This window comes from Anser cygnoides, chromosome 23 (assembly GCF_040182565.1).
Source record: "Anser cygnoides isolate HZ-2024a breed goose chromosome 23, Taihu_goose_T2T_genome, whole genome shotgun sequence".
In the NCBI taxonomy this organism is placed as follows: Eukaryota; Metazoa; Chordata; class Aves; order Anseriformes; family Anatidae; genus Anser; species Anser cygnoides.
Genome location: NC_089895.1, coordinates 2,422,272 through 2,448,216, shown reverse-complemented (window position 1 = coordinate 2,448,216; position 25,945 = coordinate 2,422,272). Strand labels below are relative to the sequence as shown.

Below are 25,945 nucleotides of genomic sequence, written 5' to 3'. Positions count from 1 at the left end.
GAATTTCACCCTGCCTCCTGCTAATGTCAGGTCTTGATAGGAATTGACTTCACAGGACAAAGAAGCTGTCAGGCGAATGCTGATGCTGTATTAATGGTAGGGTGCAGTGACCCACCCAGCGTGTCATCCTCGTTGCCAAAGGAAACACAGAGGCAACCCATAATCACCTTTCTTGCATCTGCCCCACTAACACCTAATTTAAGTATGTATTTGTCTGCTGATTGATCACAGGATTTTTTCCTGGCACCTATTATCCTGCTATCTGAGTGGTTCAGAATCTCCCTATTCGTTTAAGTTTTTATGCGATCCTTGTAATAGCGGCTGAGCAGCTGGTGAGTTGGGTCTGCAGAGCAGATGTCTCCGTAGACTTCCCGTTCTTCTCTTCCCAAGAGCTGATTCCTTGCTGTGGGACTCGATCTCCCAAATCACCCTTGCACTTTTGCAAAAGCCAGCCCCGTTTTTCCCCTCTCACTTGTGACCGGGGAAGGAGGGCGAAATGGCATTTAGTATGGACTTTGCTTGATGTGCATTCTCTTTGCTTCTTATTTCTCTCTTCACATATGGAAAGGTATTTTGGAAATTCAAGCACTTTTACCAAAGTAGCACGCAGCTTTTACCATTGTTACCACGCACGAGGGTATCGTGCATGCACGTTTTGCTCTGCATGCCCTCTCCTTGCTCCTGCTTGTGCAGGATACGCGCTTCCACTGCAGGCTCTTGTGGCCACCAGCGTAAGGAAGCTGAATTATCCCAGCACCATCATTGCCATCACCTCTCCATGCCACGAACGGAGCATTTCACGCGTGGTTTGCAGCAGGGGATGCATCCAAACAGCAGGATGGAGTTTTGTCATGGTATAGATACCGACCCTGGGGACGAGGAGGAGGTCATCCTGCAAAGAGCTGCAGCACCTCAACAGCGTTTGGCCCTGCTAGTTTCACCAGCTTAATTCCCCTTTCAGATGCATACAGAGTAACCCTGATCTGGCGAGGGGTGTGTAATGGTTCCCAGGTATCAGCTGGGGAGAAGACCTGATGTCTTCCCATAAAAGTTCAAGTCTAGGCTGGCCGTACAAGGATTCATTGGATTGCTGCAATTCATTAAACAAATGTTGGGTTTAACAGAGCTGCACATAAAGGCTGGTGCCATCGATGCGCTCAGCTGTGAAATATGCTATGGAAGTCATTTGTTTGCGAGGGGGCTCAAAATCTGCTTCCTATTAACATAAAATGGGTTTACTGGAGACAAATCCCTCGGATCACATTTTTCTCTGTTACCCCTTCCCAACGGGATTCCTCCAGGTTCGCACCCGATAACTGCGATGTGTCTGCGCCGGGCAGTTAGGGTCTCGGGTTGCTTTTGCTGCGTTCACCTCCTGACTGGCCACAGCAAAGTAATTCCCCCAGTTCGGGGCACTTTACGACCAGGAATGGTGTTGTTTCAGGGGTCCCCTCTAAAGGCCAACGGGACGCGTTCACCCGCACATGAGCTGGGATGGGGACGTCTCCCTGGGGCATCGTGGGGCAACCAACATCCACCCCAACGTGGAACCTGCCCATCCTTGGCTAGCGTTTGATCCCCTTCATCATATAATGTATTACTTCAGTAATTTATAAACCGAAGCACAAACCTTTTGGCTTCGGCACATCCGCAGGGCTTGCGTTAGGATGCCGCGATAACTCCAGTGGGGGAAGAAAAGAGCTGGTGCTCAATACTTTAAGAGCAAGAAGCGGGGGGTTAAATGCAGTTATGAATACACAAATAAAAATGTGACCTTTGTAGGCGGAAAAAAATAAATGTAGACTTTAGCAGCTATTGTAACTTGGGTGGAAATAGCTTAGCAGAGCCGTGCTAGAAAAGTTCCCTAACTTCAGGCACAAGTTTGCTGGCCTCGTGGACGGTGGCATTTTTTTGGGGTGTGCTTTCTTTGCGAATAAACAGCTGTGCAGATGCCTCTGGTGACATTTGGGACAGGCCAAATGGCCGCTGTTGGCACTGTGGCAGGGCAGGGCCCGGCGAAATGGAGGAGCAGCTCAGCCCCCGGGTTCGTCCCAGCCACGGAAATTAAGCTCCAGAGGCTGCGTTGGAGGAAGCTGGTGATGCTCGCTGCCTTTTCAGCTGGGAATTGTTACTGCAAACAGAGATACGTTGAGCAGATGAGGAAATAATGTAAATACACCGACAGAAGGCATTTTTTTTTGTGCTTGTGGAATGACACACGAGCAGATAAAAAGCCATCAGCAGAGTTTACATAAGCCCACACAATCTCAGAGGTCATCGTTCTGGAGGACGACATGTAGAAATTCATTTTTATTAAATTCTGTCTGATTGTTTAATTGGAAAAGAAAGGATTTAATTGAATCAAGTCAAAGGGCCATATTAGATTACGTTCATTCCTAACACAAAAGGCTTTCTCCATTTAGTTAAAGCGGTTCCTTTGCATACTGTACATATTAAACTACAAAAAGCGGTAATCAATAGCAAATTGAAGAGTCTGGAAAGCCCGAGCAGTGCCCGCGTGCTGCCCAACCCTTTTCCACCTCCTAAACCTCTCCTCACCTTCCCTTTACTGAACAACTTAGGCTGAAAGGAGAGCAAGCAGGGTGGGCAGTATTCTCAAACCTTCCTCCATCCGTGTCTATGCCATCCAGGTATTCTTAAGAAATAGCAAGCTGGAATGTGATGCTACTACGGGAACGTCGCCCAAAACTGAGGGGGTTTTCAGGATTTCAAGGATACCCTTGCAGAAAGATCCGCACCACGAGGGACTCCCATCCCTTAGGGACACTGCGGAGCTTTTGCGCACCCAGTCAAAGCTAGAATAATACCAAAAAAAAAAAAAAAAGCAATTTGGGGAAATAATATGTTTCTGATTTTGTCTATTTAATTAGCTCTCAATTATTTTTTTTTGTTAATTCAGCACTAATAGGAGAAAGGGAATAAATTCATTTCTTAATGCTTTGTTTTCATCCTGATCTTGAGGACTTAAGCAAGGGTTTCGCCTTCTGAACAGGAATTAGCATAGCCCCAAGTTATCCTCCGGTATGGTGCTTGCAGTGCACCTCGTGGTCGTGGTTCCAGCCCCGGAGGGAACCCAGCAAACCCCACGGCGGAGGCGGTGCCGCTCAGGTGCACGCGGCCAGCCAGGTCCTGGCTGCGCTGCCTGCCGCAGAGCTCGCCGATGCCTCGGGATCGCTGCATGCTGCCGTCAGGGGGGAAGCTCAGAGAAACCAAATCCTGCTTTGAGATCAAAATCCATTTTAAATGGGCCCAGCTGTTCCCTGCAGGGACAGGAGGAGGTGCACGGAAGGGCAGAAAATCTTCGGAGATGTCTTCAGGCTAATCTCAAAAGGACTTCAAGCAATAAGGGAGATTTTTAAAGCAAAGTTATTAATACATAGAGTCCACAGCAAAGTTTAAGGATTTTTTGTTGTTTGTTTGTTTGTTTTAGGTACCATACACTAGCATAGAAATTCTCTTGCATTGGTAAATTAAAAAAAAATTCAAGCGCTGCCAATATAGCAACTCAACCAGGCTGTTATTGGGGTTAGGCTAAGAAGCTCAAGTTGGACTTTGCTTCAGCAGCTGAATGTGTTCTTGGAAGACTCAAATCAGTTTTAACCTGACTTTTTTATGATAAAAATAATGTGCCTGTGCTTCAAAGCTGACCGTTCAGATTTTATTCAAGTGCAATGCCCAAGTTTTTGCATATTTGGCGCTGCATTTGCACAGGCAGGTGATCTGGTTCCGTACAAAACCGTCTTGTTTGCAAGCAGAATTTGCAGCAAATAAAGATGCAAACCGGGCATGAACCCGGGCATTTATCTCAAATCCAATTTCTGCATGTGCTTAAAGAACTTCACCTCTTGCACGTGTAGCTACAGGGAAGGAACAGAATGTAAGAAAGTGCATTTGTTCCCCTTGTGGGTTCTTCACCCACCCTTTGGGGCACGACACGTGGTTTTTATCCACACGTGTGCACACACACACATGCACGCACGTGCTTGCTCTGCAGCTCTGGGCGAAGCTACGCTCTGTCCCTGTGCAGCAGCCAAAGGCGCGCCCCAAATTCCCAGCTCCTTCCACCAAAAGCCTGGGTTTAGGCAAGCATTGGAGGGTCTGCTGAATCCCTACAGATCCAGGCAGGGCTGTTTTCCCCTTTTTCCAGTGGGGTTGGGATTTTCCCTGGCTCCCCACATTTGGCTGCCTGCACACAGGTTGCTCCCCCCCCCCCCCCCAAAAAAAAAAATCCTTCCAGTGGGATTCCCCCCCCCCCCCCAAAAAAAAAATCATTCCAGTTGGATTTTTTTTATTTTATTTTCCGGTCAGCCCATTTTGCCTCTGCCTGCTGCGCACAGCCTCGGGGCATGGCCGTGCACCCGAGCCCAATTAGCAGAGAGCCGCTTAATTAGCGCTCCCGGGAGCACCTGGCAGCCCGGCCGCACTGCAGCGCTCCCTGCAGCATCCCGGGGGGGGGGGCACGGGACAAATGCAGCGGCTGCCGCAGCGCTGCCCCCCCCCCCCCAGGAATCCCCCCCACCCCCCAAAAAAACCCACCCCCCCCACCCCCCGACCTTCGCACACCCACTCCGTGCTGGGGGGGCTGCAGGGGGAGCAGCAGGTAGGGGGCAACCCCCCCCCCCCCCAAGCAATTCTGTTTCCTGTTGCATCCCCCTTGTACTTGTGCTGTTGCCCCGTAGCACCCCCCCTTATACATTGCTGTTCCCTTTTGCCCCCCTATTCCCTTTTGGGCTTTTTTTGGGTGCCCCCCCCCCGCACAGCATCCCTTCTCTTTTGCACCCCTTGCACTGTTCCCCCTTTGCCCAACCCCGTTCCCTTCTGCATCCCGTTTTGCACCCCCATGCACAGCCCTATTCCGTTCTGCACCCTCCTTTGCACTGCCCCCCTTGCACAACCCTGTTCCCTCCTGCACCCCCTTAAACCCCCCTTGCACAGCCCTATTCCCTTCTACACTTCCCTTGCACAGCTCCCCTGTGCCCAATCCCGTTCTCTTTTGCACCCCCCTGACACCCCCCTTGCACAGTGCTATTCTCTTCTGCACCCCCTTTTGAGCCGCCCTTGCACAATCCTATTCCCTTCTACACCCCCCTTGCACAACCCTATTCCTTTCTACACGCCCCTTGCCCCCCCCCACAGTCCCCCCTTGCACACCCCTATTCCCTTTTGCACCCCCCTTGCACTGCCCCCCTTGCCCAACCCCGTTCCCTCCTGCACCCCCCCTTGCACACCCCTATTCCCTTTTGCACCCCCCTTGCACTGCCCCCCTTGCGCAACCCCATTCCCTCCTGCACCCCCCCTTGCACAACCCTATTCCCTCCTGCACCCCCTGACACCCCCCCTTGCCCAACCCCGTTCCCTCCTCCACCCCCCCCTTGCACAACCCTATTCCCTTCTGCACCCCCCTTGCACAGCCCCCCCGTGCCGAACCCATTCCCTCCTGCACCCCCCCCTTACACAGCCCTATTCTCTTCTGCACGCCCCTTACACCCCCTTGCACAGCCCCCCTATGCCCAGCCCTGTTCCCTTCTGCACCCCCCTTTGCAGAATCCCATTCCCTCCTGCACCCCCCTTACACCCCGTTGCACAACCCAATTCCCTCCTGCACCCCCCTTTGCACAACCCAATTCCCTCCTGCACCCCCCTTGCACAACCCAATTCCCTCCTGCACCCCCTTGCACCCCCCTTGCACAACCCAATTCCCTCCTGCACCCCCCTTACACCCCCCTTGCACAACCCAATTCCCTCCTGCACCCCCTTGCACCCCCTTGCACAACCCAATTCCCTCCTGCACCCCCCTTACATCCCCCTTTGCAGAACCCCATTCCCTCCTGCACCCCGTTGCACAACCCAATTCCCTCCTGCACCCCCTTGCACCCCCTTGCACAACCCCATTCCCTCCTGCACCCCCCTTACACCCCCTTGCAGAACCCCATTCCCTCCTGCACCCCGTTGCACAACCCAATTCCCTCCTGCACCCCCTTGCACAACCCAATTCCCTCCTGCACCCCCTTGCACCCCCCTTGCAGAACCCCATTCCCTCCTGCACCCCCCTTACACCCCCTCCCACGCTCCCCCCTCTCCCCCCGCGCCCTCTCCCCCTCCCGCCCCCCAGCCCCTCCCCTCTCCCCTCCCCCCTCCCCGCCCCTCCCCTCCCTCTCCCCCCGCCGCTCCCGCTCTCTCACCTCTCTCCTCCTCTTCCTCCCCCCCCCCCCCAACTCCAACCCCCCCAACCCTCCTCCTCTCCCCCCCCTCCCCCCCCCCAGGCCAAAATCCTGCACATGATGGACGACAACAAGCAGCTGGCGCTGCGCATCGACGGGGCGCTGCAGGCGGCGGGCCAGGAGGTGACGGCGCTGCGCGCCGAGCTGGCCGCCACCGGCCGCCGCCTGGCCGAGCTGGGCAGCGACCCGGCCATGGAGCACGGCCCGCACAGCGCGCAAGGTGGGTGCCGGCCGGCCTCGGTGAGGGGGGGGGGGGGGTCGCGTGGTATCGGTGTGTATCGCAGCGCGTTTTATTTTTTAGGACCGCCCCCCCCCCCCCAAAAAGAAGCGCCGTGCCCCTCTCTCTCCCCTAAAGCTGTACCTGCTGCCCCCCCCCTTCTGCCCCCCCTTCTGCCCCCCCCTTCTGCCCCCCCCTTCTGCCCTCCCTTCCCCTTGCCCCCCTCTCTCCCCTAAAGCTGTACCTGCTGCTCCCCCCCTTCTGCCCCCCCCTTCTGCCCCCCCTTCCCCTTGTCCCCCTTTCTCCCCTAAAGCTCTACCTGCTGCCCCCCCTTTTTAACCCCCCCTTCCCCCTTTTTAACCCCCCCCTTCCCCCCTTTTAACCCCCCCTTCCCCCCTTTTAACCCCCCCTTCCCCCTTTTAACCCCCCCTTCCCCCTTTTAACCCCCCCTTCCCCCTTTTAACCCCCCCTTCCCCCTTTTAACCCCCCCTTCCCCCCTTTTAACCCCCCCTTCCCCCCTTTTAACCCCCCCTTCCCCCCTTTTAACCCCCCCTTCCCCCCTTTTTACCCCCCCCTTCCCCCTTTTACCCCCCCCCTTCCCCCTTTTACCCCCCCCCAGCCCGAATTACCGGTTTCGTAATTGGGGAGCCGGCCGCAGCCATCTTCTCCCCGCCGGCATCGCCCGGCCCGGGGAGGCTCCGGCCGCCCAGCCCCGAGCTGCCCCCCCACAGCCCACGGGGGGCAGAAGTTACCGGGGGGGGGGGGAGGATGAGGACACACCGCTTCCGTGCCCCCCCCCCCCCTCGGGTGCTGACTGCCTGGGGGGGCCCCTTCTGCTCGGCGAAGCCCAAACCCGCCGGGATCCGGGGTGCAGCCGCCCCTCGGTGCTCCCCAAGGGGCTGCGGGTGCCGGGGTCATCCCGCCCCCCCGGCTCGGAGCCGGGCTGGGTTCCCACCTGTGCCCCGGACACGGCTCTGGGGGCGATTTGCTCGGTACTTATTTACTGGCGGGATCGGCTGGCACCATGCAAGGCAGGTCGCCCTTCGGTGCTGGTCGCCTTTCGGGGTTTGGGTGGTTGGGGGGGGGTTGTTAAAGGCAGCGGTGCCCTCGGCGGGCATTGTCGGCGGCTGGTGGTGTCGATGCAGCTCGGTTTGGAGGGGTTCCTTCGTGGGTTTGTTCCAGCCAACCTGTTGGGTTCGGCTGTGGCGAGGGGGGGGTTCCACCTGTTCAGCGGGATCCATCGCCAGGTGGGGCCAAGCAGGAGGCTGGGGGGGGTGCCGGGGTGCTGGGGTGCATGTCACGGTGCTGGGGTGCGTGTCGGGGTGCCCAGGTGTGTGTGGCTGTGCCCAGGTGCAAAGTTGTGCCGGACCCCACTGCGCATCGCGGACCCGGACCCCTTCCCATAGCCCACTTGGCCCCCGTTGTCCCTCTTCCTGCCCATGCAGCCGCGGAGGGCTGAGAGCTGGAAGGGCAGGGGGAAACCCTTTGGCTGCCCTTCCCTGCACCTATTGCTGCGGGTTTGGGGTTTGGCTTGGGTTGGTTCCTCTCCAGGAGGCTTCTGCGCGTGTGTTTGCGTGGAGGGGCAGTGCCTCTGCTCGGCAGCACGCCCCGGCAAGGGAGGGATTTGGGGTGGCTTGCCAGGGGTCAGGGTTTCATTTTTTTTTTCTGTCCTCAGGGGTTTTTCAACCCATTGGGTGATGGAAAAGCACCTCTTCGGTTTCCTTTGCTGGCAGCATGCTGGGAAACAGTCGGTGTGCTATAACAGCGCTGAAGAACTGCGCTCCGTTCCCCAAAGCGTGCGTGTTCCCGTGTAATAACCCCTGTAATAAACCGTGTAATAACCTGCTTTGGGGTCCCAGTGGAAATACCAGCTGCCGTAGAGTGCCAGGAGCAGTCCCATCCTTGGCTGGGCACCGGAGCGATGCCTTTGGCAGGGCAGGAGGCCCTGGAGGACTCGTTCCAGCCTCCAGATTTAAGCAGGCAAATTTTATCTTGGTGTGCTGGGGGCCAGCGCCAAGCCCGCGTAGCTCTGGATGTGTTTTTTTTCCCTTCCCCACGTGTTGAAGAGGCTGGTATCTAAAACACGACGTAGCCAGCCAAGGGGAGGAATGCTTGGTCTCAGCAAAAATAAAAAACAAATAGACTCCGTTCTGGGTTTCCTCCCCAAATTTTATACTGTTATTCATCCGTGTTCTCATACATTGCCCTGTGCCTGCTTCTATAGGTGGGCCTGATGTATCTGTAGGGAGCCTTCTGTTCTCCAGGGGTTTCAGGATGATTTCAGAAGGATGGGGTGAAAATGAGTCCGAATAAGTAGAATGAGCTGTGTAAGTAGGAGGGTCGCTGAGCTATTTGGTTTAAGCCCACGTGCTGTGGGAGAGCTGGAGGCTGGTAAGTGGGGTGGGCAGGCACCAGCCCGTGGGGATTTAGGGTTTGGTGGTGGTGCTCAGACGGGTGGTGGGGGTCTGCTCGTGGCACGGTCCCCCCAGGTGCCTTTGGCCGTGGTGGTCCTGTCGCTGCCACCGCTGCGGGTGGGCGCGCTGGGTCGGTCCGGAGTTAGGTGAGCTGAGGGAAACGTGTGCCTCCGTGCTCAGCTCCCTCAGTAATTAATGCTGCCTTGGTGAAATGTGGTGTTCCCGTAATTACGGTGCAGCTTGAGACAGCTCGAGGTAATAACTCTGCTCCTTTTGTGCGTACCGCGACTTCTCCCTGCTATAAAGTGCCATCTCTGCTCGCACGCGGGCAGCGGTGAGGTAACGCTTCGAGGGCTTTTTTTCTGCAATTTGTAACAAAACTGGGAGAATTCAGCCGAGAGAGGCGGACTGGGTGGTGGGCGTGCGTACGGAGGTAGGGATGAAGCCGCGTGTTGTTACAGTCCTTAGCGTGAGCGTTAATCATCCCAACCCCTTGCTCCTGGCATCTCGTTTTAAATGGCGAGTTTTCTGGAGACGTATTTTGGCCGTAGCATTATCTAGAGCTGGATGCAGGGCGGTATTCGTGTCGCTGGCTCCTTGGGGGGCTGCTCTCGGTGCTTCTGGGCCCGGCTGTCAGAACCTGCGTGGCCCAGCTCTGGTTTGCATCTCAGGCGCGGTGGGGACATGGGTGGGTGGCAGAGCATTGGAGAGGGTGCCGTCGGGGCTCCGTGACCCCCTGGCATGCCAGGGTGTGCTTCTGGCCTCCTGGGTGAAGTCCTTTGCTGAATCGATGCTAGGGTTTTTGATAATTTTGAGTAACAGCAAGGTCTCTGGGGAAATGAGAAGTTTGGGGAGCAAGGACAGGCCGTGCTGAGCCAAGCGCTTGGGCCATTTAGCCTGCTGCTTTTGCTCTCCTCTCAGCGTTAAATGGAAAACACCTTAATTAATTAATGTTGGCAAAGCGCTTGAAGATGTAAAGTGCAATCAATAGCCAAGTGTTATTAATAAGACCTCGATCAGCGTTTGGCTCATCTCGCTTCCCATTTCAGCGCGTCGGTGGCACGCAGCGCTTTCTGTGCCAGGGTCCGCTGGTGACGGTGGCGGCGTTTGCGTGGGTGCTGCCAAAATTCGGCTGGAAAGGGAGCAGGAGTTGCCCCCTGCTCCTGCAGCAAGGGATTCCTCCTCGCTGTGCGGCGGTCGCGGGCACGTGTGGTCACGTCCTGGCTGTAGCGATGCCGCTGGGCCAGGAGGACCTTTGTGCTCGTGACAGCCTAAAACAGTTCCCTCTTGTTCTCCTTGATCTCTGTCCACTTCCACTGCGACCGCGCAAAGACTCAGACTTCTGCCCAGGAGGCGAGCGGTTACCTCGGTGCTACTGCTGTTTTGCGAATAATCCTCTGGGGCTGGTGGAAATGTGCCATTTTCATCTTCCTGGGGCTCTTCCCTGCTGTCCTTTGTTCTTCCAGAGCCTGAGAGCTGGTGTTGTAAAATAAATAAATAAATAAATAATAATAAAAAAAACAAACTGAGGAATTGGGATGCTGCAGTCCGGTTGGATATCGGAGTGGTTTTGCACTGTGTGTGTCGCAAGATCAAGGTCTTGCTGTGCTATTACTATTACAGCTGCACGTGCTGGGAAATAAATGTGTCGTAGTAATATTCGCGTGGTTGCTTTAGACTCAAGCATCTGGCTGCAGCTAGCACTTCAGGTCCCCGTCACACCTTAGGTTTTGAAGATGTTAATTTAAAGCATCTTTATGCATCTGGAGTCTTTCTATTCAGAAGCCTCGTTTGGCGTGGTTAGCGTAAGGTTTTTGATAATATTTAGATTTTCGTTCCTTTAAAGCCCGACCAGGGGAGTTTTCATGAAGCGCCTGAGGATGAGTGAGCTCGAGTAAACTCCGAAGTTGGAGAAGGACAGGACCCAGGATTTCTGGCTCCCCAGCTTGTAGCATGACCGTGAAGATGTTTGGTGCTAGATTCACAGGAGAGGGAGATATAAGCAGGCTCTGGTCTTAATCTTGGGGAAGGTTAAGTGCGATTTTTTTCTCTTGGATTCGGCCACTCGGATAATCACTGGTGAGTCTGGGCGTCCCCCAAAAGGGCAGTCCTTCATCCCGCTGCTTACCCGTCGTTACTCCGGCTGCATCGGTGAACTCAGCATTCTCTGGCACCGGGGCCAGAGAAATCTGCATCCCCAATACGAACCTCTCCAGGTTGCCCAAACCTGGATATTTATCCTCTCCAGGTTGCAGCAGGGAAGGAAAGGCCTTGCCCAGCCCGTAAGCCCAGGTGCCACGAGCCTTTCCTCCAGGTGCCCGCGCTGCTCGGCCGCCACCGAGCAGGGCCGTGGCACACGGCGTTAATCGAGGCACTGAACTTCAGCGCGGGCACGGTGCGCGGCAGTGCTTCCGTCTGCAGCTTGTTAAAATTCAATTCTCGTAATTCCTTGTTGACAGCGACGCGTGAGATAAGGGAGCTGGAGGCTGACGCAGCAGCTTGCACAAGCAGCGCACATGGGGCGTGCGGAGCTCTGGCAAGTCAGCTTCCCGAAGTTCCCCTCGCCGTCGTCGCTTGTTTGGACGAGTTGTTGGCTTCGGGGAAGAAAGGAGGAAAAACTCATCCCAGCCCTCCTCCGATCTAACAAAGGGACGTGGCTTAGGGATGGGACTCGATCATCAAGGTCCTCTCCAGCCCTGGTGATTCCGTGATCCTAGCGGGGCCATTTGAGGCTGGGGCGGTGAGAACTGAGACTTAGTGACAGCCCCTGAACCAGGGGGACGTGGGATGATGCCAGAGGTGTCGATGAGGCTGGTACGTGGCTGGGAATGACCAGCTTTGCCCATGCCTTTGGGGGCGACGCTGGCTGGAGGCGGTGGCCCCCCGTCTGAGCCCTGGTGCCTGTCAGCCTGGCTCCCCCCGCACAGGTCGAGGAAGGGGTCTTGCTTTTCAGCCTCGGGTTTTACGAACGAGCAGCACCACGACTGGTGGTGGTGGCAGGGTGGGAATGGTATTTGGCATCAGTGAGGTTTTGGAGTGATGTGCGGGGTGTGGAGGAAGCAGGCAAGCACGGTGCCATGCCAGCACCTCCCTTCAGGTTTTCCTTTGGCTCCTTTTTGCAGCAGCGAGCAAAACCCTGAGAGCTGGCGTTGCTGATGACAAGTAGGTTTCTGCAGAGCAGATGAAGCAGGGTTGTGCATCTTCTGCAGCACGGCGAAGCCACGGGCGGTGTTTGGATTTTGTAAGCGAGCCTCTCTCTTCATTTGCCTTTTATTTCTTACACAAACATGGCATTTGCAGAAGTGGACGTACCTTTGTGACCGTAAAATGCCATACAGCAGCTGCAGGCACAGGAATGTATGAAAAAAAGAAAAGATAGACCCCAAAACCAACTTGGTTCTGGATATTCAGGGGGGAAAAAAAAAGTTATATTCTTTTTTTTTGCCAGATTTTTCCAGCGATGGCCATGGTGGCTCTTTCTGCAGCACTCGGAGGCGCCTGGTGGCACCTGTATTCACCCAAAACCCTCAGTGCAACTTGCTGAGTCCTGGGACGAGCGGTCAGCACACGCTGCCTGAAACGAGCAGCGCGTTAACGCGCCAGCTGAATTTCTTGGCCTCCGTACAGCAGGAGGGTTTCCTGTGCTCAGCGCACGCGGGCAGGCGCATCATTTAAGCACCAAGATGATGATAGATGAGTGCTGGCAGCGCACCCGGGCGCTTGTGCTCCAGCCCGTTATTTTTAAGCAAATTGTCCATCATCCTCCCCTCAAAAAAAAAAAAACCAACACAAATCGTCAATCCCATCAGAGGGATTTTTTTTTTTCCAGGATGTTTCAGATTGCTGGGGGATGCCGTTGTAGATCAAAATTTGCTGTTGGCATACGGGCACGGGAAGCGCGCCCCTGTTTTCGGGGGAGATGTGCAGCGTTTGGGGTAGAAAGCAGCAAATGGATTTGAGGAAGAGGTTTGAGGAGCTGAACTTTGATGGCTGGGTTTAGGCAGTCTAGACGCTCTCTTTAAGTTGCAGAAAGGGGAAAAGATCATCTCAGAAGAAACCTAAAGAGAGAGCTGTGAAGGGTTTAGTGGGCTATGCTGAGATTTCCAGTAGGAAAATGGCCAAATTCAGCTGTGCTCTGAATTTTAAAGAGCTCCTGCTCTGCCGAGGCCAGCAGGAGCTTTGCTGTGATTTTGGAGCGAGCGGGACTGGCTCTTCCCGGCACCTTCCTCCCACCATACCTATGCCCGAAACTATTTTTGCTCCATTTCTGACAGCCATGGGAAACGTGTGGGAGCAGAGCCAAGCCGCTTGGCTCTGGCGGCGTCCCGGTTCCCTCTTGGAGGAGGAAAGGAGAGGAATGAGCTAAGAGGGCTGTTCCTGTGCCCTGACTATACTGCGAAAGTCAGCGGGGCAATCTGATTTTTAGCACGGCCCCATAACCTGTGGCATGGGATCTGGGCACTGGGTTAGGGGGTGTATTTCCCACTCCTCGCTGCGCACACCCGCAGAGCTGTTCTGGAGCGACTCCTTTGGGCCGTGAGGAGGAGGAGAGCCCAGCTCTGAACTGCTGGGCGAGGGCTGGCAGCGTGATTTTGTCATTCTGGCCAACAGCGACACGTTCAGAAACACAACTTCATCCTGCAGCCGCCAAATATTCCCCCCCGTGTGCATTGGCGTTGCTGTTTCGACTAGACTGAAGCACACCCAGTTCTTTGCTTTCTGTTTGTCAATTATTGCATTATCTGCTCAGGCAAAGCCTGTCGTTTCCTCCACCTGCAGGTTAATTCCGTGCGCTTTCCCACCCCCTGTAACGGATCCGGAGTTGTTAAGTGCCCGTGGCCAAATTCCTCGTCATTTCTTCCCTGCTGCAGCCGGGGCTGGGGCAGGAGCAGGGTAACCGCTTCCGATGGAGACGCGGTGCGCTCCCGGTGCATTTGCATCAGGTAATTGAATCCGCAAAGATCAGCGCTGTCATCCCAGCCAAGGGAGCTCGTTTCCGAGCCACGTGGGCTTTCGTTCAGATGGGCTCTGGCTTCCTGAACTGGCAGAGAGAGGTCCAGAAGTGGAGGCTGGCCGAGAGGGCTGATGGAGGGAGGTGCTGTGTTTCCGCGGAAGGCAGGACCGGTGCGGCCGAAGCCGTGCAGCCCCCCTGGGAACAGCCATCAGATTTACAAGGTCATGGTGACAGGGGCCTGAGAAGCAGGAGAGGGCCGCCTAGTTAGTTTAAGGGCTGTATTCGATACCAGGAAGGTGTCTTCTGGGCATTGCAGTAGAAGCCAAAAGGTTATTGCAGGCGCGATGAATTCGAAGGGATCCAGCCGGTCGCAGAGCATCGGCCTCGGAGGGGAATTTCTGTAAAGCCCTTGAGTCCTGGGGATGCTTTTGTAAACCCGCTGCCTCTGTGCAGGTGCGGGATCTGCAGGGGGGGGCTCCGTGCGCTTTGCCTTGCCCCCACCTTTGCAGAGAGCCTTTGTGCGCGCTGCTCCTCCCCGGGCATTCACCATTTCCAGGGTATTTTGGTAAATGATCTCATTTAAGGCATCTCCTGCACATCTTATTGCGGTGCTTTCCGAGTGCATTCGTTAGGGACCGGTCTCATTTGGGGGGTAATTCCTCTGATGGGTGCATTTACTCTGCAGCGGCAAAACTGCTTTGATTCAGCGTCACAGGTATGGTGAGATGAATGGAAAGCACTTTCCTAAATGGCTCTGAGTATCTCGTAGGTTCCTTACGGGTTCTTTTCATTTAAACAGCGCCGTGTGATCTCGGGCTGAGGTTTTTGGAGATTTATTCGATGCTGTTGTGGTTTTAGGGGTAGAGTGCTCCCTGTGCTGCTGTGGTTTGCCTGCTGTGCCCAGCGCAGCTGTAGCTGCTGAAAGTTGCCCGATGCCAAATCCTGATATATTTGTGATCGTTTTCTATTTGTTTTACTTAAGAGGCAGGAGAAAAAAAAAAAAGGGGGGGGATAAAAAAGCCTGGAGAGCTTTGCCTGTTAATTAGTCTGACAATAATTTGATAATGACCACAGCGCAGGATTAAAAACCCATATGCAGATAAAGCATTAACTCTGCTTGCTGGCAGCATTAAGGGCTCCAGATAACATCAAAGGAGCGGAGCCGGCTGGTGTGTGTCGACGACAGCCCGTCGATAGCCTGGTATCAGCAAGCACACCTCTGGCCTCATGCACCGAGCCCAGCCAAACCAGGCCTGGCGCTGTCACGTTATCCAGCGGGTGGGAATATTGCACGGGGCCAAACCCAGTAAGTCCTCAGTACTGGGAATTTTGGGTGACCCGCTCCATTCTTTGCCATCACTCGTGGGGAGGAAAGGTCCCGTGGGGGGTTTTGGCACCGGCGTGGCTGCAGGGAGCTGCCCCGTGGTGCAGAAGTGGTTTGGGCTTTTGGGTGGGCAGATACCTGCAGCAGGAGCTCGGGCCGGGTCCTTGAAGTCACCCAGATACCTGCAGAATTGCCGGTGTTGGGTGCTCCAGCATGGCCTGAGCTGGGAGCCACTGAGCTTTCGGCTCCTCTCCAAGGAGGAAAATGATCTGCGCCTTGAGGAGCTGCCCTGGTGGACGTGGGTCCCTTTTGCTCATAGCTGCATGTAAGGACTGCAAGTGGGGAATATTTTGCTCAACTGCAATTTTTGTGAGGTCTCTCTCATTTGCTAGCTCGTTCTTGGTCATTACCAGAGCTGCAAGTACAAGCTTATTTTGCAGCAATATTTTCCTGGACTTGTATTAGCAAACGAGCATCGATGTTTTTGGGCCGATACGGAGAGGAGCAGAAGTGGAAGAGTTGGAGTGATGCCCTCAAGATAATTTTGTACTTTGCTTGGTATCAATAGCCTCTGACACCTATCGGACCAAGCATCTAGAGGGAGAAGGGTGAATTAGGCTGGCTGCAGGTGGATGGCACGAGCGGACGTCATCGGTGCCAGAGCTAATCGGTAGGAAACCATCAAACACACGCTCGTTCCCCTGGGACGTGTTTTCAGCATATCTTGAATTTCTTTGTGTGCGTACGCAGTTCAGAGGGTAATACCATCAATTAGACCAACAAGAAAGACTAATAAAAACCTATAACCCTCTATAGTATACCAGGTTTATCCCTGATTAGCAGGGTTGCTCTGATCTCATTGTGAATCTGTGTACGTGTCATCAGGAGAGCAGTATTAAATTGGTAATTAACGTTGCCAAAAAGTTTTCATCATCCTCTCTGTTGAAAAAAGAGGAGAAAATGGTAAGGAAAATACCACAGCGTGGAGCATGGGGCGGGTGGAAGGTGGAAGCACGAAGAGCGTCCCTTGTTCCCGTATTAGGGAACGTTGTTCCTGTATCGGTGGCGAGAGGAGGTGCAGGAGTCAGCAGATGCAGCCCCCATGTGGATGAGCCCCCCGGGGCCCTTTTCAGCGTGCACAGAGCGTAGAAAGCCTCCGAGTGTGTGTGCAGGGCTCCAGGAGTGGCGGCATGAGGTATGGGAGCGCATCCAGAGTGGAGCAGATCCCACAGATCCCGGTGCAGATGCCGCACACAGCGCTGCATTGTATCCGTGCGCTCACGCTTGGGCTGGGTAAGCGTTGTCCTTGGCAGCAGGCAGCCAATTTTTTCCAAATTTGAGCCAAAACTTTTGCTTGGCGAAGCAACAGAAAGCCCGTCTTCAATCTCTGCTGCATTTCATAATGGTAAAAGGGGAAGAAGCAGCGTGCAGGGAGCTCGAACAATCGGGGCGCCTTGCTTCCAACAGCGCCTGGAGCCGCTGCGCCATCCTGACCTGCTGGGATCCGCCTGGGCGGGCGCTTTCCTTCCTGGCTGTTTATTCAGGCAAGCAGCGACTTGCTCCATCCCTTAGTTTGCCTCTTAGAAATGATGATGAGCCGGGGAGATTTCCTTTATTTTTTTTTTTAATTTTATCTTATTTTTTTTTAAACGGTGGAAAATGGTAGGACGGGTAGGAGGCTTTTGCCGCAGATGCTAATTGCTCTGGAGTTTTTTCCGTGCTTTTCGTCGGTGCTGCCTCCAGCTCCTTCGCGTGAAGCCGCGCTGCCGTGCGACCTGTTGCACAGCCTCTCCGTGTGCACGCCGTGGGAACGATGGATGGAAAGCAGCCGCTGCCCTCCCGCTAGCAGCCGTTGATGGAGGCAGGCACCGGCATCCCGCCCGCTCGCGGCCGAGAAGCTAGCGAGGCGTTTGCTGGTTGCAAACGTTAAATCGCGAGCCGGGGCGGGTTGTCCCTCCGACAGCTCCAAGGCTTGTCCAAACGGGTCGGAGCGGAGGGCTGGCTTCTTCCCAGGGTGTTTTTTTTCGACATCTCAGGAGGAGGGGAGCGGCCCTCGTCTCTCCCCGCCGCCTCGAGGGTGAGCTCGGGCTCCAGCACTGCCGCTCGGGGCAGGAGATGGGAGGCGAGGTGATCCCACCCACAGCCCTAATCCTTCCCGCTCGCTACCTCATCAGCTTAATTAAGGGTTGCGTTGGGTGAAAGCCGTCCTGCTTGCGTCACGTTACGTGTTACGCGTCTGCCAGCCCAGCCTTTTCTCAAGGGTGTTCCCGGCGCTGCTCGTTGCCCAACGCGTCCCCATGACCTGCTCGCGGAGGCGCCTCTCCTGTCCTCGCCCTTGCGCGGCTCGGGGTGTCCCAGCTCGCCTGCCCAGCTCTTCCCGGGGCTCCCTGGGGGCTGCGACCCGCTGCCAGGACCCCTGCGGTTGTGGATTGCTCCAACAGGACCCCGGCGTGGAGCTCTTCCAGGCTTCGGAGCCTCCAGCGCTCCCAGGTGAACAAACCCCAAAGGCATCGTGCTCTTTATTAACGCGTTCCCCCCTTCGTTAGCAATTAAGCAGGTTCTCCTGCGCCCCTAGGAGCTCCTGGCCGGCCAGCCAGGCGGAGGCGCACAGGGGTAAAAGAAAAAGAGGCTTGCCCACCTCGACTTTTGCACAGCTTGGGGCTGTTACAGGGCTTCTTCCGAAGCTGCTGCTGGCTGGATGCGTTGCCCTGCTTTGATTTTCGGTTCCCGATGCTTCTGCTGGGGTTGGTGGCACGCCCGGAGCGTGCTGGAGAGCTTCCACTGTGCACGCAGGTGTCACGGGTGGGGGCAGCTCCGAAGGGCCTTCGGATGCAGGTAGGGCATCCCCACGGCAGGTCTCCCTCCTCCATTTTGAGCTGGTAAAAATACAGTAAAAATACGGGGGCTTTCCAGCCGGAGCTGTTCCTGCTGTGTTCGTGTCTCTGTGCATTTCATCCCCTGGCTCCGTGTCCTGCTCCGCAGGGGCCGTCATGGATCCAAGCAGCGTGACCAAGCCCAACGGCACGTTTGGTTTATCTGCTGTTAATGCCCCGGGTGAAGGGGGAAGCACCACGTTAATTAGGTTCACAGGGAAGCACCACGTTAATTAGGTTTGCAGCCAGTGAGGAGCTTGGAGCCCAGGCACCGGGCGGGATGTGGGGAGGGCGCTAAGAGCGAACGCGGGCGTTGGGCCTCGGGCTGAATGAGAGTTTCACCCTTGGCTTTGGGATCTTGTGTGTTTTTTATTTCTTTTTGGGGGTTTTAGGGATGGAAACAGACATCTGGGCTTCACCTAGGGTTGTTTTTGGCTTTGGGTGCGGGCGTTTTGTCTCGTTGTGTGCCCACACCGGGCATACGAGCTGCAAGCAGGCAGGAGGACGCGCTTCCATTTCAGCTCGGACCCAAGATGGTTTTTTTTGGGCACGTACCAAAATCCCCGAAGTCCAGCTTGGTTGGTTAGCGTCTCTACAAGGATCTGCTCGTGCAGCCGTTCCTGCAGGAGATAAGAAGTGCCCGGCCAGGCTCACGACCTCGGTGTGCATGGCTGCGTGCTTCGAGCCGGCTGCAGGGGGGGGGCTCAGCCCCTGCCCGCGTAGCGCTGCCACCCCCTCCCCTCTTCTGCTTCCTAATCGTATCCAGCTGCAACGCTGCTAGAAGTGAGCTCAGACGGAAAATATTTGTGCAAAAATGTTAACGCGTTTTTTGGAGATGGAAAGCCTGTTTTGTTGTTGTTGTTTTTTTGTTTAGGGGTGCAGCGGGGTGCTCTGGGTGGCTTCAGTTTGGTGGCATCTGCCGCATCCCAGCCGTGCTGGAGGCACGGTGGCGCTCAGGGTGGCAGGGGTCTGGCTGGCACACCCTGGGGAGGAGCAGAAAAGACCCGTTGGGGTGGATGGGACCTTCAGAAAGCTGTGGGGCAGCCCCACAGCCTGAACTTGACGCTGGCGATTCAGGGCTGGGTTAAGTACAATTAATTCTGGATGCTAAACGAATTAATTTGCCCTTCTCCTAACAGTCCGTACAAACAGTGCTCAGGATACTACAAGGATGTTTTAAAGTAAAAGCAAGAGCTTTGCCAGCTTGCTATCTCCTTGGTCAGAAGAAGGATGTTAAAGATCAGTGACAGTTGTTGAGGTCCTGTTATACCATCTTGAAGACACACACCCACGCAGCTTCTTGGATTTCTTTTATTTTTAAAACATTTTTGCAATTGTTAGTGGTTTTATTTTTTAACTGCGACTTTTTTTCCCCATTCTACACAAAGATCTAGCCCTGGGTGTGACAGGCAGCACGTGCTGCCCTGCATCCCAGCAGTGCCAGGGCTGCAGCGAGCTGCGGAGACATCCGAAGGTAAATAAATATTGCTTTGGGTGCAACAGGGGAAAAAAAGCAGCCCAATAAGCCGTAGGGGATATATCCACCTTGTGATGGTTGGAGGCTGAAGAGGGGTTGAGGGCTTGCAGGGTCTCGTAGCCCGTGGAGGAGGCTGGAGCCTCCGTTTCTGGGGAGAAATCTTGTATTCAGATCGCGCTCGCAGGGCTTCTTTTTTTGGTTTTCTGGCATTTTTTGTTTTACTAATTGCAATTGTTTCACGTTCCTCTGATCTATTATACTTTGTAATAAGGCACGTAATTCATTATTTAAGTGGCAGCGCTCTGATAATTAGACGGGTTATTTTTGTCGGTGCTGATTAGTTGGTAAGTACAGATTGGATGTTGGAAGCCGTGCTGCGCTCCCCTGGCCTTTGGGTTTTGGAGAGGGGCCGTGGCGGCCCCGTGCCTCGCAGCGGGAGGAGGGTGCTGCTAGCAGATGGCTGCAAGAGTTTTAAAGGGTTCGGCACTTGTCCCCCCCAAAAAAAAGCTCATGGTGCTGCATAAGGTTAAGAAGATGCTAGCAGATGTAAGCTGAGGCTGGTGTAGTTACACCGCAGCAGGCGGCATTGCACCTCCAGCAGTGGGTGCATCAGGGGGTCCTCGTCCCAAATGCGGTTTTGGGAACGTTGCAGGGCATGAACCCGCTGAGTGCTGGAGCTGGCTGTGTCCTAGGGAAGCTTTGTCCCTTCACAAGCGTAAAGCCGTGTTGGTTTTTCCCCTGGAGTTAATTGCATTAGTGGGACAATGTGGGCTTTGTCCCTGCGGCCGGGGGACGCTTTCTCCTCTCCCCCCGCGTCCCTCGCTCGTTGTTCTGTATTTGGGATGCAGGAGCTGTTTGCAGGATTAGGGCTTTTTTTACTTCGCTCTCAGACTGCTTCATGAAGGGTGTGGTGGACGAGGTGGAGCGGGTCAAATTCAGAGATGTATGGGGTGAGATGCTCAGCGCTCCCTGCAAACCAAACCGAGCCAAGCAGTTCGCACACATGGAATTAAGGACGTGTTTTTGGAGTCGTAGCTCTCCGCTTTCTCCAAGATGATGTGAACCATGCTGCTAGGAGAGTTTAATTGGAGCCGAGCCATCGCATTATTCGAGCGCAGATTTCTGGAAAGAGGGAGTAAAAGGCAATCTTTTGTGTCACTTGGTCGTCCCTTCCAAATAAGCTACGGGGCTCTGCTCGTTGCTGTCGGGATGCTCCTGGTTCAGCAGATGGCTCCGAGCACAAACAGCCCCGGGGATGCCTCCTGCTGCCCGTGACCCTGGGGACGGTCGGAGCTGTGTGGGAAATGAGCAGTGATTAGGAGATGCCTCGCATTTTTCTCGAGCAAATACACGTGGAGTGGGAAAAGCCAGAGCTCTGTGTGGTTATTGGTGCTGCGAGCGCACCTCGGGCGAGCCCCGAAATGCTGGGAGGCTTCTGGTGCTGGGTGCTCGGAGGGCGCCGCTGTTAAACGTGGCAGCGGAGGGTTTGTGTGTGTTTCCAGAGCCCCCGTGCCCGAGGATGGGAGCTGCAGCCCTCGGGATGCTCCCCGCTCACCTAGCGGGATGTCTGCGAGCGGCGCTGGGCTGATCGCACGGGCTCTGGGGGGGGCCTGCGGGCTGCCAGGGAAGCAGCGCGAGAGGAGGATTTACTGAAAAGCTCTGCTCTTACTCTAGGTTTTCCCGTCTTCCTCAATTTTTGAGGCTGATGGGCAGTGGAAGTACAGTCGGGGCTCAGCAGCTGAGAAGAGGGGACAGGAGGGAGAAAGAAGCCCAGCAATGTCCCCGTCCTTTGCAGCCCGGGATTTCCAGCTGCTTTTCCCTTGGGTTGGGGTGTTGGAGGCGGTGGGTTTTTACGAGAACCAGCTCGTGCTTTATGCACAATCTCACTGCTGCTAAAGAGGGGGGGTCAAAGTGTAAGTCGGTTAAGCGGCTGGATTGCCCTGCTATATTTGCCACGGGATAATGGAAAATTCCTGCGAGGAGCCTGCTTGATCTGGGGCCAGAGGAAACAGGATGAAGTCTATTCCACTGCGAAGCGATAGAAGAGTATGCTGCCTGCCTTCCGCTGGCTGCTGCCAATGTTTTTATGGGCTTGGGATCTAAATTTTGAGAAGAAAAGTAAACGCACGTTATGTCAACCTGTGGTCGTGCCAGGCTTCTCGCCGTGTGTCCTGCTTCGTGCCATCCCTTTGTACAATTTCGGGGATCTGCATGCCAGGAAGGCAGCGACAGCTTCGTTTTTGGCTCCTTGGACTGATCGGAGGAGTTGATTGCAGCACAGGTCCCCTGCGGTCAGTGCCCTGACCCGGCATACCAGCGCGGCCAGACCTCGGGTACCAGCGGGAGCCTTTTCGGGGAACCCTGTGTCCTCTGGCTTTCCACCCAGCTTTGATGGGAATTTAAAGCTTGCCGTCACATTTTGTGGATTTAAAGGGAATCTTGGAAAACTAGTGCCTAGAAGTCTTCGAAAGAAACTTTTGATATCTCTTAGGACTGTGCCGGGGTCTGTGTTATGAAACTATTTTGTGCTGTAAGGCTTCGGAAGGACTGAACTTGAGTTCCTAGGCTGTTATCGGTAGTCAAACTGCTTTGCACTTTGATAGCCCCTTTCATTCAAGGAGCTGAAAGTACTTAAAAAATGCTAACAAATTGAGCTCCTTGGTAGCTGTTGAGTGCAGCTGTTTGTACAGGAATTTGGTCCAAAGCCTAGCGAAGTCCATGGAAAGACGTCCGTGTCGCTACCTCTGGCGAATCCCACCGTCTGTCTGTCCCTGCAGCTGGAACTAATGACACAGACTTCTTCCCATCCCAGAACCCCTCTCCATTTCTCTGTAGGGTTTTTTCCTTGATTTTTTTGCCTGGCTCCACTGTTGAGAAACACATGGGGGGAACGGCAAAGTCATGGCAAGATTTGGGGGCACCTGTCTCGTGTGCCACGGAGCCCTGCCTTAAGGTCGGAGATGCAGGAGGCACCTGGGTTGGAAATACCCTTCCTGAGCTGTTACTTTGTCTCTTGGAGGTTTGCCATCGGTTTCAGCCTTTGGGATCAAGCCTCGGAGAAGGCTGCACCCTGTGCTTTGGACGTGGCTGTGGACAGGAGCTGCAGTGCTGGCCGTGAGAAGCTGGAGAAAGCTGCCCTTGGGTCCGGTTTGTGGCCATCAGCCGGACTAACAGGGGAGGGAATTCCTCTTTCTCGCCTGTTAGGTAAAAGATGTTACGCTCTGGTGAAGCCACACGAGGCACTGGGAACGCCTGACATCCCTTTCCTCCTCCAGCAGTGCGAGGGGTCGTGTAGTGCCCTGATATCTGCCCAGCCGTGACGAGCTGTGCTCTGTGGAGTCTCGCTCCTTGTCGCCCTGCTACATTTTCCCTTCTCCCCTACCTTACATTAATTGTCTTTCAGAACTATCTGATCGCTGCTCTGATGATTTTTTCCAGTGGATAAGCCTGTTAGAGATAATCTGGTTTGCTGAATTTCTCTTCCTCTAGGCGATCTCCTTAATAGCTGCCTCGGAGGATTTCATCTTGTTGGGAAACAGGATGCAATTCCGTATAAATATTCTGTTTCTTCATGGTTCTTCTGCTGATTAAGGTCTGCTCTTTCTCCTAAATAAACTGTCACATAAAATACTTGTGACAAGGAGGAGCTTTGGGGATGCTTAGCGTGTGTTTGGTACTTCTGAGTGAGTTACCTTGGCCAGTATGGTCAAAACCCAGCGTTGATTTTGGGTACATCCATTTCATCTTTCAGGAGCCAAAAAAAAAAGGGGGGGGTAGGGAGGAGAGGCATGAGGGAAAGACCCATAATCCTTAATGTCCCCCGTAGCACAGAGTGCTAAGACACTGTGGGATATCCCCTTTCATATACCCAATAGAAAAAAGGAAAAGACCGAAGGCACGTTCCTTCTCCTCTTATCCCGTTCCCAGCCATATAGCAATCAATGGTGTCATTTAATTTCAGACTGTTACCCGGCTTCACATAACCTGATACGGATGTTTGCTGCCACTGCTCCTTTAGAAAAGCTCATTTTTAGCTCTCTTAAAAACAAACCTACTCCTTTTTTAATATGTTCTGCACGGGTATATATTTTTCCCCTGTCCAAATCAGCACTGGATGGAGGGTCAGGGGATTACGGTTCTGTTCCTGCCATTGCCAGCGAGTTGCTGAATGATCTTCAGCAATTCATTTGATCTTTCTGCACCTCGTTCTCACAAATAAGGATGCTGGTAATAACTTTGTATTGTTAAAGCTCTGGTAATAACTTTCCATTGTTAAAGCTCTTAAAGCTCTTGTATGGAAAGTGCTGTATGGGAGTTAGAATAATTATTGTAATCGTTCGCTGCGAAGCCACTGCAAATAAGTTTCTACAATAATGGACCTTAGTTCTTGGTGAAGGGAATTATTAGAATAATTGTGGCTGGAATGACCAATAAATTGCGAATAAAGCAACTGCTCCTATTGAATGTATATTCAGTGGGGAACTAGATGACTGGAAGATATGCCAAGCAGGTAGAAGGTGCAGCGTTCCACTTGAGCCTTCCCATACACCAAGCGGGTCCCTGGCACGTGTAGGCTCTGAGCTGTTTTGGGCATTATATTGAGCAGCAGACCAGACTCTACACACACACACACACACACAGCTTCTTGGGGGCTGCAAGCGCTGATCTCCTGCGAGAAGGCAGCTCCAAGCAGGAGCAGCTGCATGATGCTGACTGTCGGTGTGCGTATGGCACCCCGATCCTGCATCGTAGGTGCGTTGGGGCGAGGGAGATGTAGGTAAGCTTGCTCTATGAATTTCTGAGCCTGGCTCACACCCTTTCCCTTATTGCCTCTAATTTACAGCTTGCTAAAAATAGGTGATGGAGAAGACTTGGAGCTGCTGAGACAGAGCAAGACCGTAAATCACTTGACAGCTCATTTCCTTATAGCAAATACCTTGGTCTTGTGACTATATGTTTAGATTAAGGAAGGAATAAAATGTAGCAGTCATTGCCTGGTTCAGTAGTGTTGTTTTTTTCTTAAGAAATAATGGTATGCATATGTAGAAGTGGGACAAATCCTGTAGCAAAGACCTATAATGTGCATCAGTTTGTGTATGTTAAATTGCCACGGATTTGGGGTTTTTGGCTGCTCGTTAGGAAAGGTAAGATGTTGTTAATGCTGGGGCTGGGCTCTGAAATGCAGGATGGCGCTCAGCTCCTTGGGAGGAAGATGATGCCTGCACAGAGCGCGGTGACGCTGCTGCGCCCGGTTATTCTACCAGCCCCTCTCCGAGATAAAGGAGAGCCGTGCGATCTAACGCTGCCTGATTTTCCCATCTGCTCAGCCCCTTTTAGCCTCAGATTTCACCAAATTTGTTCTCTGTGACCCTTTGAGCAGTGCTGCTGCAGCCAGTGGGACCTTGGCCAGTAACTTCAGCTCGGGCAGCAGCGAGACCTTGGCTGCTTCCTTCCCCTGCACCCCCGAGGATCTCCAAGGGCTTTGCCAGCATTTTCTGACCCAGGCACCGGTGCAGCCAAATTGCCGTTCCTTTTCCTGATAGCTGCCCTTGGCGGGAGCAGCCCCAGCAATGGGGGTTGTGCCGAAGCTCCGTAATGTGAAAAAGGCTCTCAGGATTCTCCCTGTAATAACAGGCTTTGTTTTCTCTTGCGGCAACGTGTGGCAGTGAAGTTGGAGCCTTGTCCTGATGCATGCAGCTGCTGCTGATCAGAGCCGTTAGCGGGACGCTGCAACGCTTCTCAGAGCAAACCTTTTGGCGGTGCTGTGCGCGGCCGGTTGTTCGCAGCACTGACAGCAGCTTGGGAGACACAGACCCCGCTTCCAGATGCGACGGTGCCCCGTGATAAGATCGTGGACAAGGCTTCTCTCACCCGAGCTGCTGTTCCTCAACCTTAACCTTTGCAAGACAAATGCTGCATGGCAGCGAGGGGTTATAGCACCGCCTCAGACAGGCGCTGTCTGCATTGCACGACAACAAGCAAAAGAAGTTATCGGTGTCCCAGGAGGCCGGGAACAAATGTAGGTCCTGATCTTGCATGTACTTATCCAGCTAATTAGCTTTGCCCATTCAGCCCTTGGCACTCGGCCTTCATCTGCTCAGGACAAGGCGCATGGATGCGCGCTGCAGCGTGCTCAGCTGTCGTGGGCACCTCGCTGCTCCTGTTCTCCTTCGAAGCAAGGAACGGTCTCTCTCCATTACAGGATGCTGGTGAATTTATTACAGCCCCGGGTGAATTTATGCTTTTCAGTCCCCAGGTCAGGCACAGCCAAGCTTGGCTGTTGCGGCCGGGACGTGTCAGCAATGGTTGTCACCGCGTGAGCTGTGATGGGCGCATGCTGGCAGGTACTCACGGACCAGGACCTTTCTCCCCAGTAATTAATCTGCCCACCCGGATCCTCCAGACCTCTGCTCCTGGCCAGGCTCCCTCTTGTCATTCTGGTCG

General features: G+C 54.3%; 1 protein-coding gene across 2 annotated transcripts in view; it reads left to right on the top strand.

The window, feature by feature from the left end:
- KAZN (kazrin, periplakin interacting protein) overlaps positions 1-25,945 on the top strand; it is a 185,979-nt gene that overhangs the window by 113,743 nt on the left and 46,291 nt on the right. Inside the window, exon 3 of one of the 2 annotated variants that reach the window (XM_066982279.1) lies at positions 6,285-6,462. The exons of the other annotated variant lie outside the window; for it this stretch is intronic. Coding sequence (XP_066838380.1) covers positions 6,285-6,462 — 178 coding nt within the window. The remainder of the gene's footprint in view (positions 1-6,284; positions 6,463-25,945) is intronic. 2 annotated transcript variants of the gene reach the window in all.